The sequence below is a fragment of the Podarcis filfolensis genome, assembly GCF_964270895.1.
Source record: "Podarcis filfolensis genome assembly, chromosome: 3".
Taxonomy (NCBI): Eukaryota; Metazoa; Chordata; class Lepidosauria; order Squamata; family Lacertidae; genus Podarcis; species Podarcis filfolensis.
In genome coordinates this window covers 70005846-70020470 of record NC_139606.1, presented here as the reverse complement: position 1 = coordinate 70020470, position 14625 = coordinate 70005846, and the positions used below count along the sequence as shown (strand labels likewise).

The window sequence follows — 14625 nt, the reverse complement described above, 5'->3', positions numbered from 1 at the left end:
GGTTTCCATTAGAACTGTAAAACAGACTCACGAGCTGGTCTTGTCAGCAAAGATCCAAGATCCCGTGAGGGAGGAAAGCACTCTCAAATCGTAAGTTTTGTGCTTCTGAATAAACTTGCACTCCATTTTCCTGGGTGGGCACACAACTTGCGTCTTCCATTCAAATGTCACTGCACAGCCATTTGTCTCACTCAGTAGTTGAGGGCTCCCATCATCAGCATTGTCATCACACTTGAAAATAATAGTTGATTCCCGGCGGCCATTTCCTGCAAGACACAAGCAAAGGTTTCACCTTCATAAGCAACTGTAAATCCACACCCAAATTCTGACCACCGTCCCACCACAGTACATGGGCTGCAACCATGTAGCATTTGAGAAACATTTGCAAGCACAGGGAGCATAGCTGGCAACATTATATGCCAGGTTTTGAAGAGGAAAAAAACAACTTTAAAAAGCTTGACAACTTTGGCCAAAACTAAAACATGGCAACCCTAAGTAAGCCTACAAAAGTTGTTAGTTCACAAAGAGGGATCATTTGTAGCACCCTAGTGGCTGGAGAGGAGACTAATTCTTCCCATTGCCAACAGCTTCCCTGCCTAGACACCTGGAAATAAAACTCATCATAGGTGATTTACAGGTCTGTAAGGATGGAGGTAAGTTAGGCTAAATTAATGGTTGAGTGCTGAACACAGACTCTCTGCAAGAGGGTGGTGGAATTAAGAAATCTAGGACAACTCTTGTGCAAGACCATTAGCGATACCAGAGAGGGAAACACAAAAGCAGCATCGTGAATTTTGTTTGATCTACATGCCATCTTTCTGAAAGAAAAATTGTATATTTCCCTTCAATATTCTCATTCTAAATGCATCTTCTCCAAGGTAAATCCTTCTGATTTTGACGGTGTTAATGTGCAAGCTTTGGATTACAGCCTCGTAATAAAATTTGAGCACCAGTGTCGTGTAGTTGTTAAGAGTGCTGGACTAGTACCCGGACAGGGCAGGGTTCAAATACCCCTCAGCCATGAAACTGTGACCTTGGGCCAGTCCCCATCTCTAAGCCTAACCTCTACCACATAGAGTTATTGACAGGATAAGAGGAGGAGGAGAGGGGAGAACTTTTTGTCACCTTGAGCTCCTTGGAAGAAAGGTGGGATAGAAATTTAATAGAAATAATAATGAATAAAATTTCCAAAATATGTTTCAGTACATCCTGAAACAAACGATTACGGGGAGGAACACACACTATTTGTTACTGCTCATCCCTGACACTGCACAAAGGTGCTAACTTTGATGACCTGTTCTACGACAACCTTTACTGCGCATCTTGTCTTGCACACTGGCAAATTGCATGAGCATATCTTTTCCAACTCAAAATCAAGTTGGTCATTCATCAATAGGCTAATCTAATGCTCTATGCAAATGACTCCTGGTGTCGATTGGGAGAGTAACATGGGTTAACAGAAATATTCACTATCAGCATTCACCCTAACTCAGAGCAAAACATCTGGTTGTTTGCAGAGTTTCTAAAATGTGTGCAGAAGTACTGTGCAGGCTGCAGGCCACAGTGTTTGTTGCTTTTCTTTCCTGTGGTTGCTGCTCTACCCCTAGCTACCAACTTGTTCCATCTGAACCTGCCCCAAACTGCATGAGCATTTTTCCAACGCTTGCTTACCGTTGACACAGAAACCCCATTTTTTGTCTCTTCCAAAGTTATTTGTAGTGGCACACCATAGCCGCTCTCGTCCCTCCTGAACACATGTGTCGTACGTTTTACCATTGTATTGGAAAGGGAAGACACAAAGCTCGTCCAGATCAGTCACTGCAAGTGAAAGGAAATATCAATACACACAGAGAGAGCCACAGGCTGCACCTTTCATGAGCAGGCAATCCCTGCAGACAAGCACACTGGATAGCCACTGCCACTCGTAATTGAAGGCAATGGCTTGCATCCCATATTAGTTCTACTCAGAGTAGACCCACTGACATTGAATGGCAAGATGAACACAAGTCCATTCATTTCAATGGATCTGCTCCCAGGTATTAACTTTGCCAGATAACCCATTGATCCACAATGACTAGTTATGCAATTGTGACTGATAACTTCATGGGGGAGACTGCTGTTAACTGTGACAAAACTGCAATTATTTCACAGCTGTCATGCCAATTCCTTTCAATTATTATTTTTCCCAATATAAACTGTGCGTGTTTAATACACACATATGGAGGAAGGAACGATCACCACTCATTGTTCAGCCCAGACACTGAGGTCCAGCTCCAAGGGCCTTCTGGCAGTTCCCTCACTGCAAGAAGCCAAGTTACAGGGAACCAGGCAGAGGGCCTTCTCAGTAGTGGCGCCCGCCCTGTGGAACGCCCTCTCATTAGATGTCAAGGAAATAAACAACTATCTGACTTTCAGAAGACATCTGAAGGCAGCCCTGTTTAGGGAAGCTTTTAATGTTTAATGTTTTATCGCATTTTTAATATTCTGTTGGGAGCCGCCCAGAGTGGCTGGGGAAACATAGCCGGATGGGCGGGGTATAAATAATAAACTGTTGTTGTTGTTGTTGTTGTTGTTGTTGTTATACACGATTTTGAATTTGCCAGAAATATGAGGTTCAAGTCTACAACAAGCAGGCACAAATAGAGTTTCAGCCTTAGAAAGATATGCAGATCTGGTGGGTTTTGCCCACCTTCCTTGTCTTGGCATTGATACAAATCAGACAAGAAACAGGAAGCTGTCCTAGGAGGGTCACAACTTTGCGCTTTGCAGAAGCTCCATTTCAAAATTTCCCATGAGAAAGTACCCAGGGCTACTACAGTCTGCTTAGCCTCAGCTAAGTTACCTCTCACTCAAAAATGAGAACCTCCTTCTTGCAAAGGGCTGCTGCGAGGGTGAATGAGCTATGGAAAGAATGCTGCTTTGAGTTCCCCTTTGGCTTAGAAGCTGGTCAAGTCTAATTACCACATGGGTGTGGGCTTAAAAGCCTTCTCAAAAGTAAAGACTCTTGCTAGCTTTAGAAGGCCTTACCTGGAGGGCATTCATCACCACCCGTATACTGCAAAATGACAGCTTCATCTTGATGCCGGTAGTCCATTTTCCTTTCATTTCTGTTGCCAAAGGAGACGGCACTGTTGCCCGAGACCAGGCACACTGCTGCATCTTTGCACTTTCCTTGGGGCACACCAGCAGCACCAGAACACACCCCTAGGTGGTAATTCTTGGACCCAGCAGAGATCTGTATGGGCAAACACCATTGTTAAAGTGCAAATAAGAGTCAATGAAAAATGTTAAACATGTCTCCAATATGCTGACGTCCAGAAAACTGGGAGCAGAAACAGAGCACAGTGTTACGGTCATCTTGGTTCGTCTCGTTGCTTTAGAGAGAAAACAAGAAGGAGCAACGTGAAGGCTGCCATGGGAAATATTTACTTTGGCTGCTGCTCGCAAACAGATGGTGGTCTCAATTTCAACAAGCAGTAAAACTTCAAGAGCGTAAGAGCCCTGCAGAATCAGAACAACAGGTCCACCTGGCCAAGCATCCTGAACTCATGCTGATGAACCAGAGGCCTTTGGGAAGCCAAAAAGCAGGACATGGACGCAACAGCCCTCTCCCACATGTGTCCCCCACCAACAGAGGCATGCTTCAAAAATAAATACTACTGGAACCACTCAAATACTAACTTAAGTCAGTCTCCCCCACATAACCCTATTGTTCCATGTAACCATTGTTTACAAAAAGGTTTTGGGTCTTCCACTGAAAAAAACCTGAATATTCCAACCAGAGTTTCCATTCTGGAAGAATTGTATTATTAGTCCACACTGTGAGATCACCTAGGGAAACAACTCCACGAAACACCGTCGCTTGAACTTTCAAAAGCCTTCAGAACCGAATAGATGCAAGTTACACCCCCCCTCCAAAGGAGATGGGGGCAAATCAAGTGACAAATGCAGTGGAGTTCGCAGCAGCACATTTGGATACTTTTGAGGAAGGGGAATAACCAAAGCTGGCATATGATGCCATACCAACTGAGCTGGAGATGCTGAGGATTGAACCTGGGACCTGACGCAGGTAAAACACATGCCCTGCCCCTGAGCTATGATCCGTCGCTTACCACAAAGCTTGATCCAACCCCTTTCCCCCGACCATGATAGAAACAAGGTTCCAGTTCAAAGCACCCAGCTCCCTCATTGGCCACAGCACCTAAAGTTTGCAGCACATCACCTGGTAAGGCTTTGCAGAAAGTCTGGATAGGTTGAAAGTGTAGTGCAGCTGCTCATCAGCCACCGAGCAGCCTGAGACGTCCACTTTATCAGGGCAAACAACTGGAGTGCTCCATTCGAATATGTATTCGCAGGTGGACTGCCCTATCATTTTGGGCTTTCCCTGTCACCAAAACACAAACAAGAGAAAACAGAAAATTGTTTAGGCTTGGCTTACTGCAACCTTCTGATTTAGGAATCTCAAGAGCAAACTTTGGGTTAGCACTGTGATTCGTCGGATCAAAACAAAACATGGTTTGGGTGCAACACTAAGCCTGTGATTATGATTGGTTGCTCCTGCGCATGCCAGAGGCAGCTGTGTGTTCACGGTAAGCCACTATGATGTGCAAACGCTGCCAGTGAAATTAATCCCATTGCATTCAGTCTGTTATAAGGAATATATTCATTTCTTCATCTGGACAAGTACTGGGTAAGGTTGTAGGTAGCTAATAAAAAGCTGAACAGCCACCATTATTCCTCTCCACCACTACCCCCTTATGGTGTTTTAGACAATGGCTCTGACTTCTGAGGTCCCTTCTTATGTAACCCAAACAGATGCTTCCCACGTACTCTGGTAGTGCAAGAAGCCAGAGGTGATATGGGAGGCATCAGTGATGGACTCTGCAGGAGTGAGTGGATAAATCAACTCTCCCCCATGTGATTAAGGTTCACAGGATAACTGAGTAGCCTAGAAATCTCATCCTGCAGAAACTCTTGTGCCAATGAGGCAGAATACAAATGCCCTTTCTCCCCCAAGGTTTGTGCTGTCTACACGGAGAATCACTTTTTAAACTGTTTGATTTTCTATCTATTTTTAAGTGGAAACATGCCATGCACTTATGCTCAGACTTAGACCCATTAAGCAGAAGAATTTACCTCTGTGATGCGGGGCTTGATAGAACATTATGGACACAGTGTTCCTGCTGTCTGCGTAATTTGCTGTCAGCATCCCTCATTAAATTCACATTAGAATCATCAAGACATTTTAAAAAAGCAGGAACAGCCTTTGAAGCTAACAGCACACATCTGCCAAGGCTTGCAACATTTTCAAGCGTACACAGAGATGTAAAAAAGACATTAAAGGTCAGGTATTCTGACTGCATGTACTTCATATGCAAGCATGGAACCTTCTAAGCAACACACACACACACACACACACACACACACACACACACGGATTCTAAGAATCCCAACTTTCCATTCAAGATCTTGTGAAGAAAATCTAGCAAATACTCAATACCTTCCACACCCCAAGAAAACTGGCAATGCCTTGCACATCTCCCTGCCCTTCTCCAGTAGCAGATACTCCATTCCTTAACCCCCACCCTAAACTTTCATGCCCTTCCTATTGCCCATTGCTCAACAAAAATTTGGACTACAAAAAGCTTTGGACACCTGGATTTTGGAAGAGCAACATGTTATATAAGCTTCCTGTTTTCAGAATTCAAGTCTACATTCAAACTCTGCAATGGTGACCTAGTTATAGAGTTTAGAAATAACTAGCATCTTCTATGGTTAAGAGTTCATCAGAAGTATTATTTGGGTGAGTTGAGGGTCAAAGATGGTCAGAGGCAAAATAAGTATTTCTCGCCTCATGTCAAGGAAGATTTTAGTACCGAGTTTTGAGTTTCTGTGGGACATGAGTGTAATGCACTTTGAAAATCTCTGCAGCAGATGCACTACAGGCTCTTGTGGAACTTTGCAAATTAGCATTTGGAACAGATTTAATCATCCTTCACTCAATTCACTTTTGTCCTTTCCCCCCAAAGATTATTCTCTTCCCCACCACCACCCTTGATTCAGGCTTGGCAGTACACAAAATAAGATGACCATTACCAGATCTGTCCCTCTGCTGCAATGGAACACAATGAGAGAAGAATACTTGAGACTTTTATCTTCCAGACAAGGAGTGCTACTGTTAAAAGCAATGTAAACTTCATGTGTTGCAGGGTTGAGCTTGGGAGGCGAAGTAATACGGCCGATATCCTAAATGAGAAAACACAACAAATTAACTTGGTTGTGACACTTTCACCCGAAGCACTGGCATGATTTTCCATAGTGCCAGCGAGCACCAAGACAAGATGCACAAAAAACCAAGAGAGGATTCCATTTCACATGGGGAATGGCAATGAACAATGGAAACTGCAAGAGCAGCTTCACAAGTAATGTGGAACAAGGCGGCAGTGTTCTTGGGTTGTTCAATAATGATAGACTAAAGGCAGGGGCTGGATTTTTGAAGGCAGCCTCACATTGAAAAAACTAGTAACACAGAGAAGTTAATTTAAGCATTCTTACAGATGTACCAATTTATTAAGTAAATGGAGCTTTCACCTAACGGTGGGCCATTCAACAACGCACTTCCCCTACCTGCAGCCTGAAGGGAAACAGCCCAGAATTTCACCACCTCATCCCGCATGACATACAGAACAGCTATAAGTGTCCCTCTTTATATGAGAGGCCAGGCGGCTAATTTAATGTATTACTCATGGTTGTCCCATCTTACTGTCTTTGGTCTGTTGCCTTCCTCCAGTGTCAAAGATGGAAAAACAAAGAGCATAAGCAACTTTAGAAAGACAGTTAGGACCAAGAAGTCTGCATTTTGGTACCGCAAAAAGGCAAGAGAACTAGTACAACTCTCTGAGGCTTCCGCACATGGCCCTAGAATCCAAAGCTCCTTTGTGTCAGGCTGGGGGGGGGGATTTGAGTTGAGCAGGTGTCCCTGCACCCGGTCCTGTTAGTCTCTGCAGGCTACAGCCTGCAGAGTGATGCCAGCATTGCTCCTTAGGCACCAAGTTCCCCATTCTGCTCACTGAACAGGCAAGCAGGAGGAAGTGCCACCAGAAGGCGCTCCACCAGCAGCAGCCCATGCAAAGCCCCAAGAAGGTGGCTATGTGGGAGAGGAAGGCACTGAGCTTGCCGAGGTCCCACTAGATTTGCCTGCCCCCACCAACCTTCTAGCCTGGTTGGTGTGAGCAGCAGGGCTGTGGGCCCACCACTCTATTAGGCCCTGCCAGAATTTCAACTGCAGCCTTAGAACAGCATCCAACAGAAATTTGATCATTATACAGTGGTGCCTCGCAAGACAAAATTAATTCGTTCCGTGAGTCTTTTCGTCTTGCGATGTTTTTCATCTTGCGAAGCACGGTCCGTTGCAACTGCGCCTCTTCAAGCGGCTTTAAGAAAAAAGCGAACAAACTCGCAAGACGTTTTCGTCTTGCGAAGCAAGCCCATAGGGAAAATCGTCTTGCGAAGCAACGCAAAAACCGAAAAACCCTTTCGTCTTGCGCGTTTTTCTTCTTGCGAGGCATTCGTCTTGCGAGGTACCACTGTAAAACAATCTGGCAAAATAAAAACATTTCCACATCTTATTTCAGACTTTCCACAAAATAAGATCACCACATTGTTTGGGCTGTAATACGATACAATGCTGCCCATTTTCCTAATTTTTATGGCACTTTTTTCCTTTGAAAGGAGACACCGCACTCTCCCACAGACAACATCACAAATTGATTTTGGAACACATATTTTGTCTTGAAATAGGTTTGCCATGAGATGTGTGGATCTGTCGCTCAAAAAATAGCCCCAAAGCCTTGAGTACAAGTAAAAAGTTATGCACTTCTTTGGATACAGACCATGATTTTGTAAGCAGCCACTTCTGGACAGTGCCCCCCCCCCCGGATTGTGAGGGTGGGAGAAGGAAGAATGTACAAAGACATCCCTCTTTCCTCAGTGGTTCAGACCACATGCAGTTATAACAATAGTCACCATGCAAAATCAGTGACTTGTCCAGAGAGAGGCGACCCTCAATTAACCATAAGCCAACATACTAGTTATGAATTACGAAAACACTAACGCATTTGCTAAAGAGGATTGTTTGATACATAGGGTTAACTTACTATAGGGGGACCAGTAACTGGAACCATGCAGACAGCTGCTCCAGGTGGGCAGTTGACATCTTTGATGGAATTCAATGGGCGGCAAATATTTATATAGAAATCTGGAGTAAGGTCAGAGGAATCATCGAACGTCTCATCAAATGCCTCATAGGAGCCCGTCCGATGTATCAAAGGAGAGAGGTCAATTATTGTGCTGCCATTTGTAACTGAGCATTCCACCTGTTTGCAGTGGGAGGAAGTTCCACAAATCAGCACTTGCAGCTACTGTTCCCCAAATGTCAACAAGCAAAAACAAAATCTAATTTATCGGGGTCTGTTCTTTTCTTAGTGCTCCCCCCTCCTCTACTGCACTGCAAGCCAATGTGTTCATTTGATCATGTGTTCAATCTGAGCCCATCCCACCCTGAATCTCCCTTCAGTCTCTTCGTACTTCTCCAGCAGAGGTCACTTCTGTCTTGGTCCTGGATACACTTGATTGAAAGCAAATACCAGTGAAATGACACATGTTCCTGGGCTGAGCCATAGGCACAAGAAGATCAACTTTGCAGTTTATTTATTGGTCAAGGCAATAACAGCTAAAGGCCTTGATTAGCCTCTCCCTTCTTGACATTTCTGCTTCACAGCAGTTGCTGATGCTTTGAGAGCACTGCTAAGTTGTCCAACACACAGTGATATATTAATCTCAATGGAAAAAGAGGTCTCCATTGACCTACCGTTGGGATTCTTCTTCTCTTGACTGTTACTCGCAACACAGAGCTCTGGAATTGAGATAATGCTACCCAGTGTCAAGGAACTGCACTGTGGGACTGTGAACTCCTTCACCCCCTTTCCTACTCCCTTGCATGCAAATTTGCTCTGCCCTCCATGCCTGGGGTGGAGGGGGGTTGTGACTGACCATTAATGATTTGGTTAAGTTTAATATGAATTCCGTTCCAGATATCCTGTGGATATCTACTGTTCCCTTAATCAAATGTAGAATTATGCCTGCCCTGTACCAGAGTTATTGGCAATAATTGCATTGTTTGGCAGGACTTTCAACTTCTCATCTGGCAACACAATTATACTGCCTCTGTTCTACTGTTACCTAAACAGAACACATTTATTCCTAAACAAAACCAAAAAGCCACCAGCTACCCGCTTCAACAAGAAAGAACAAGATACCACAAATTTTATGGATCTGAGAATTTTGTATTGCCTCCTCAAAAACACACAAAACCAACATCTGAAACTGGAGCATTTAAACCTGTGCCTTTTCCAACTTAAAAATATTGCTTGCAGGTATTGTTGTTACTTTGACATTTTAGGTAACAGGAGCTTGATGAAACTGCCAATTCACTTACCGGACTCTCTTCTTCACAAGCTAAAGCCGTATGCCAAGAGAAATAATAGGCACATGCCGCCTCATCGAAGGAGACAAGGAAGGGCTGGCTACCTGGCCCAGCATCAGGCCTGCACACAAAGCTGAAATAGCTTGTATACTTCAGTTTAGGATTTGCAGGGCACGACTCTCCTCCGCTGTAGCTAAGTTTCAAAATTCCATCTTCGTAAGTTAATGCTTTGGTCAGTCTTCCAGCACTGACTGGTTGCTGATGGCCACCAGTGACACAGACACCTATTAACAAGTTTAGAAGTGCAATGGGTGGGTTATGACGGAAGGAAGCTTGAGTTAAGCAGCTGTGCAATCCACTCCTTGGGCTGTTATATTTCAACAGAACTGAGAGGGATTACATTAGTTACACCAAGTAGTTGAGAACTTTGAGGACTTTGCTCAGAAAAAGGAGGGTGTGAACAAAATGTTACAGCGTGTGGAAAGTGTTCTTAGAACACTGGGTTAAAATTGTTCGTTGACTCACTGGGCAGCCTTAACACAGTCACTTGCTCTCAGGCTCAGTTCCCTATCTATAAAATGGGAAGAACTGTGACCTACATCTAGCTTGTGCAAGATGTATTCAATGTTAGCATTTTTAATTAAGTGAGATTAGATGACTCACTGGGCCACTTCCCACATGCTGCAGGGCATGATCCTGCACTTCCTCCTCTATGCACCCAGCATTTCCATCCTACCAACAATGGCAACAGCCATTCAAGTGTGCCCGCAAAATCCCAGTCTGTATAGGCCCAAATCCCAGTTGTCATGCCAGATGAAGTGTGCAATCTGATCAAGAATCTTATACCCATATGCATGGATGACCAGTCACATTAGAGGTGGCATTGGTACACAGAGTAGGCAGGAAGGAGAGCAGTACAGGGTAAAAGCTATTTCCAATTAAAGTAGTAGAATTGCTGGTTGGATTTAGCTTGGTTTATAAGTACAGGGACTGTTTCATGAGAACTCCACAGAACTTCCATGAGCTCCACTGATATGTCCAGGCTTACCAACTCCACTGCCACATGGACCTCTGGCTTCATCACACACACTCAGTCGCAATATTCTCTGGTTCCTGTAATCAGGGACAGTATAACCATCCTGCCTCTTTAAAGAATTAAGGTCAAAGAGATGGCCTGCAAGAGAGGGGGGAGAGGATAATTTAGCTTTTTAGCTTCCCTGCAGAGAGCAATTGAGATTTTTGTTTACCCAAGGAGTGGACCTGTGATGCTTTAAACCGCAAGATGACCATCAACTCAGATTGCTTTCAAAGGGGATTAGAGAAGTTCATGGAGGAAATTGTCCTCATGACTATGCATTACCTCCAGGATTAGAATACCAGTTGTGGGGAAACACAAATTGGGTGAATGCTGCTATTGGGTATCTTGTGGGCCCCTAGCTGGGCACTGTCAAACAGGATGCTGCACCATATGGGCCTCTGATCTGATAAAGCAGCATTCTTGTGTACTTAGACATACACTTAGGAATGCGAAACAGGCACATGACCCATACAGGTACATGCACCAGAGATATGTGATAGGTTGCAGCACCTTGCTGTGTGCATGCATACACACTAAAGGGAGGTTTACCCAGTGTTGCGTGTGAAGCGGCCCATAAAATGAGGTAGCAACCACTCTCCCTCGATTACAGACAATCCACAAATAAATGTGACATTATTGGTAGCTTATGTTGTTTGCCCTCACAGAAGTATTTGTGTGTTCTGTTTCGTATAACCTTCTGTCCTATCGGTGGGTATTTGGGCATCATTTTTCTTCCACAGAATAGCTGTATCCTGTACAATCGCACTGTAGCCCCAATGCAACCTTCCACTTGCATTTTATGGGTGCATTCCCTGTGATAAAACAGGAATGACATATACCTGCAACATTCAGGAGTTAGGGAAGGGGTCTTACTTTACATGGCTCAATCCCAGGCATAATCCTTAGCATATTCAGGTGGGGCTGGGAAAAGTCCATCTGAAACCCTAGAGAGCTGCTGCCAGCCAGTGTTGACAATACTGAGCTGGATGGGCAGCCTGCCTGCCTCAGTATAAGGCAGCTTTCTATGTTCCACCAATGGCCATGAGCAAGAACGAGTAACTATCACTAGGGTGTATGAGGCTGCTCCCTTCAGATTAGCCTGGGATCTCCCAAGATGGTTATTTGAGAGTCCTAAGTCCACTGTTGCTCTCTCCCATGGCAGAACGATTAAAGGTTGATTCTAGTTACAGCTACCCTGACCAGGCCCACGTGTGTGTCAAAGGCTTACCTGTAAGAGGGTTGGATACTGTGCAATTGTTGTGCACGTTGGTTTTCAGAGGACACGCAGCAGCCGTGAACCATATAAAAGTATATTCACAATCCTCAATGGCAGTTATAAGTTCAGGCTTGGAATCCTGGACAAAAATGGATATGAAAAAGTCAACTTCTGCAAAACTTCTGTGCTGGGGTACTGGCAATATTTCTTGCAGCACACTTTACCCTTTTGGGGGAAGGCAGCAGGAATGTTGACCCCTGGTAGCAGCCTACCTTCCCTTCAGAAGGTCTTAGCAAAGTTATTGTGGCCAAAAGACACAAAAGCATAAATCCCCTTGGACATCCATCAGTTTAAGCTTCTGTTATAGAACCCTCGTCACCACCCAAGATTAATCTGGACCACACACTGTTTCCTTTCCAGGGAACTACTCTGTGACGAGTTCCTCAGGGCAGCACAATTACTGCCTCGTCCTGCCAAGTGTTTTATTACCCACAGCTACAGATTTGGGGGTAAATTTGTCATCTGCATGCTATCTAAGATACAAATCCAATCCCATGGTCCATTTTTACCCCCAGGAACCTATGCAATGGCTCTTCACATTGGGGGGGGGGGGAGACATAAAAAATCCGACCTACTTAGGCATACTTACAACTGCATTTTCGTCACACTTGAAGCGGATTATTGTAGACTTCTTCCTGATCTGGTCTGGACACTTCTCACCATTGATGTATTTAATAACAAAAATGCCATTTTGCCACTGGATTCCCTCAGACACCTCACCCAAGTTTATATACTTGGACCCATCCATCAGGCAGGCTGCAGAATCCGGTGAACAGAAATCTATGTTTGGCACCAGAAAAGAGGGTGGGGAAGGGAAAATAAAGGGTTTAGCATTGCCTGATAGCCTACCCCACATTCTCTTGGTGGTGGTGGTGTCTTGCTACAAATAACATATTCAAGAAAAGCTACCAAAAAACTTTAGAGTCGATTCAAGCACACGTTTCTGAGGTGGCTACACCACTTCAACTTAATTCAAGGAAAAGTTGGGGCTTCTGAATGAGTAAAGTCTATATTATTTTTCAGAAATTATTTCAACATTATTTTTCAGGACCACAATACCTCAAGGACCACTTCTCCCAAAATGCACCACCCTGAGATCATCATCTGAGGCTCTTCTTTGTGTGCCTCCTCCATGAGAGGTCTGAAGGGTAGCAACATGATAACAAGCCTTTTCTGCGATGGTTCCCCGTTTGTGAAATGCTCTCCCCAGGAAAGTCCATCTGGCACCCTCATTACATATCTTTGGGCACCAGGCAAAAACGTTCCTCTTCTCCCAGGCCTTTGGCTAATTAAACTATCTATGGCCTTTTAAAGGGGGTGTTTGTTTATTACTATGTTATGTATTTTTGTATTTTTATATTGTAAACCACCCTGTGATCCTCGGATGAAGGGCAGTACAGAAATTAGTTAACAACAACAACAAACTTGCTGGTGTCAACTGGGTCAACTTTAGACAAATACCTCCCCACATAAAACTGAGATGGCATAGTTCCTGGGCAAAGAAACAACACGTATAATTAGCTCTATGTGTCATTTCTACATATACTCAGAATCAGCAAGTCTAGTAATAAAATTTAGAGTATTTATGTTATTACCTGCCATCTTAATAGTAAGATGTTTGGGGTGTGCCAGGGAAAAATACCTTATCATATTAACCTTCAATTAAACAGGGAGGTATACAACATTACAGTGGTACCTCTAGTTACGGACTTCATCCGTTCCGGGGTGCCGTTTGCACCCCGAAAAGTCCGTAACTAGAGTGCCGCTTCTGCGCATGTGCAAAGTGCGCAGAATGCTTCTGTGCATGCATGCGCGGCGAAACCTGGAAGTATACACTTCCAGGTTTGTTGCGTTCTAAGCCGAAAAGATGCAACATGAACCTAATGCAACACGAGTCATATTCAGAGCAGACCTATTGAAATAAATGGATCTACTCCCAAGTATGTCTTGGTTTGCTGTTATTCCCAAGATAGAACACATTCCACGACTATACAAAAATAAATACCAGGGTTAGGAAAAAACATTGCAAAGAGCAATAGGAATCAAGGACAGTGTGTTCAGAATCAAAGGTAGGAGCTGTTCCATTTACTACTCTTTTACCATGTAAAAAACCTATGTTCGCATTCACAGTGGGTTACAACAGTGCTTTTTAATCTCTTTTCCCACATCCAACTCTTTGGACACCAATGTTCTCAGTTTCAAGGAAGCTATGTAGGTCATTCCTCCCTTGCTCCAGGGTAATTTTTAAGACAATGAGGCAGAACTGGTACACTGTTGCACAAACAGAGAATGCTAGGAGAAGAATCAGATTACAGGATGCTTACAGCTTTCACTTAGCCTTAAATAGGACACAGCAGGTTTCATAACACAGCTGCAGCCATAAAAGAGTGAAGACAGCATTCACCTGCCCTCTCTACATGGAGAAGCCCAATATGAGAAACAAGACGGAGCGGGTGCACAGTGGATTGCCTTCTTCATAACACTCCAGTTCCCAATATACAGCTTATCTTGCAAGCAACATCAAATTTTGATATGCTTTTCACCTGGTGTCAAGGCAACAGACAGGATGCTTAGCTGTGAGGTAAGTGGGGATAAGTCTTCCCCCTCTCCTTAAGGGATCTTGGGGCTCCAGTCACTTTGCTACAGGATCCAACACTACTGCCACACACACGTTTGGGTAGCAGCAATGGGAAGAGCTTGAACTGTCAGTGGGTGTGGCTTTCCGCCTTCTAACATTTACCCAGCAGGCAGTCAAGGCCATGCACTTCTAACAGCACATGGGTTTAC

General features: G+C 44.2%; 2 protein-coding genes across 4 annotated transcripts in view; one reads left to right on the top strand and one right to left on the bottom strand.

Moving 5' to 3' along the window:
- Window positions 1-14625, bottom strand: part of IGF2R (insulin like growth factor 2 receptor) — a 67131-nt gene that overhangs the window by 10842 nt on the left and 41664 nt on the right. The window contains exons 31-40 of the mRNA XM_083605831.1: window positions 12428-12618; window positions 11791-11917; window positions 10533-10658; window positions 9497-9768; window positions 8157-8375; window positions 6097-6246; window positions 4223-4384; window positions 3028-3235; window positions 1672-1818; window positions 32-266 (exon numbers count right to left, since the gene is read on the bottom strand). Of these exons, the coding sequence (XP_083461957.1) occupies window positions 32-266; window positions 1672-1818; window positions 3028-3235; window positions 4223-4384; window positions 6097-6246; window positions 8157-8375; window positions 9497-9768; window positions 10533-10658; window positions 11791-11917; window positions 12428-12618 (1837 nt within the window). The remainder of the gene's footprint in view (window positions 1-31; window positions 267-1671; window positions 1819-3027; window positions 3236-4222; window positions 4385-6096; window positions 6247-8156; window positions 8376-9496; window positions 9769-10532; window positions 10659-11790; window positions 11918-12427; window positions 12619-14625) is intronic.
- LOC310759068 (proto-oncogene Mas-like) overlaps window positions 13694-14625 on the top strand; it is a 57253-nt gene continuing 56321 nt past the window's right edge. For all 3 annotated transcript variants that reach the window (XR_014546179.1, XR_014546180.1, XM_083605900.1), the window contains exon 1: window positions 13694-14419. The gene's annotated coding sequence lies outside the window, so the exon portion shown is untranslated. The remainder of the gene's footprint in view (window positions 14420-14625) is intronic.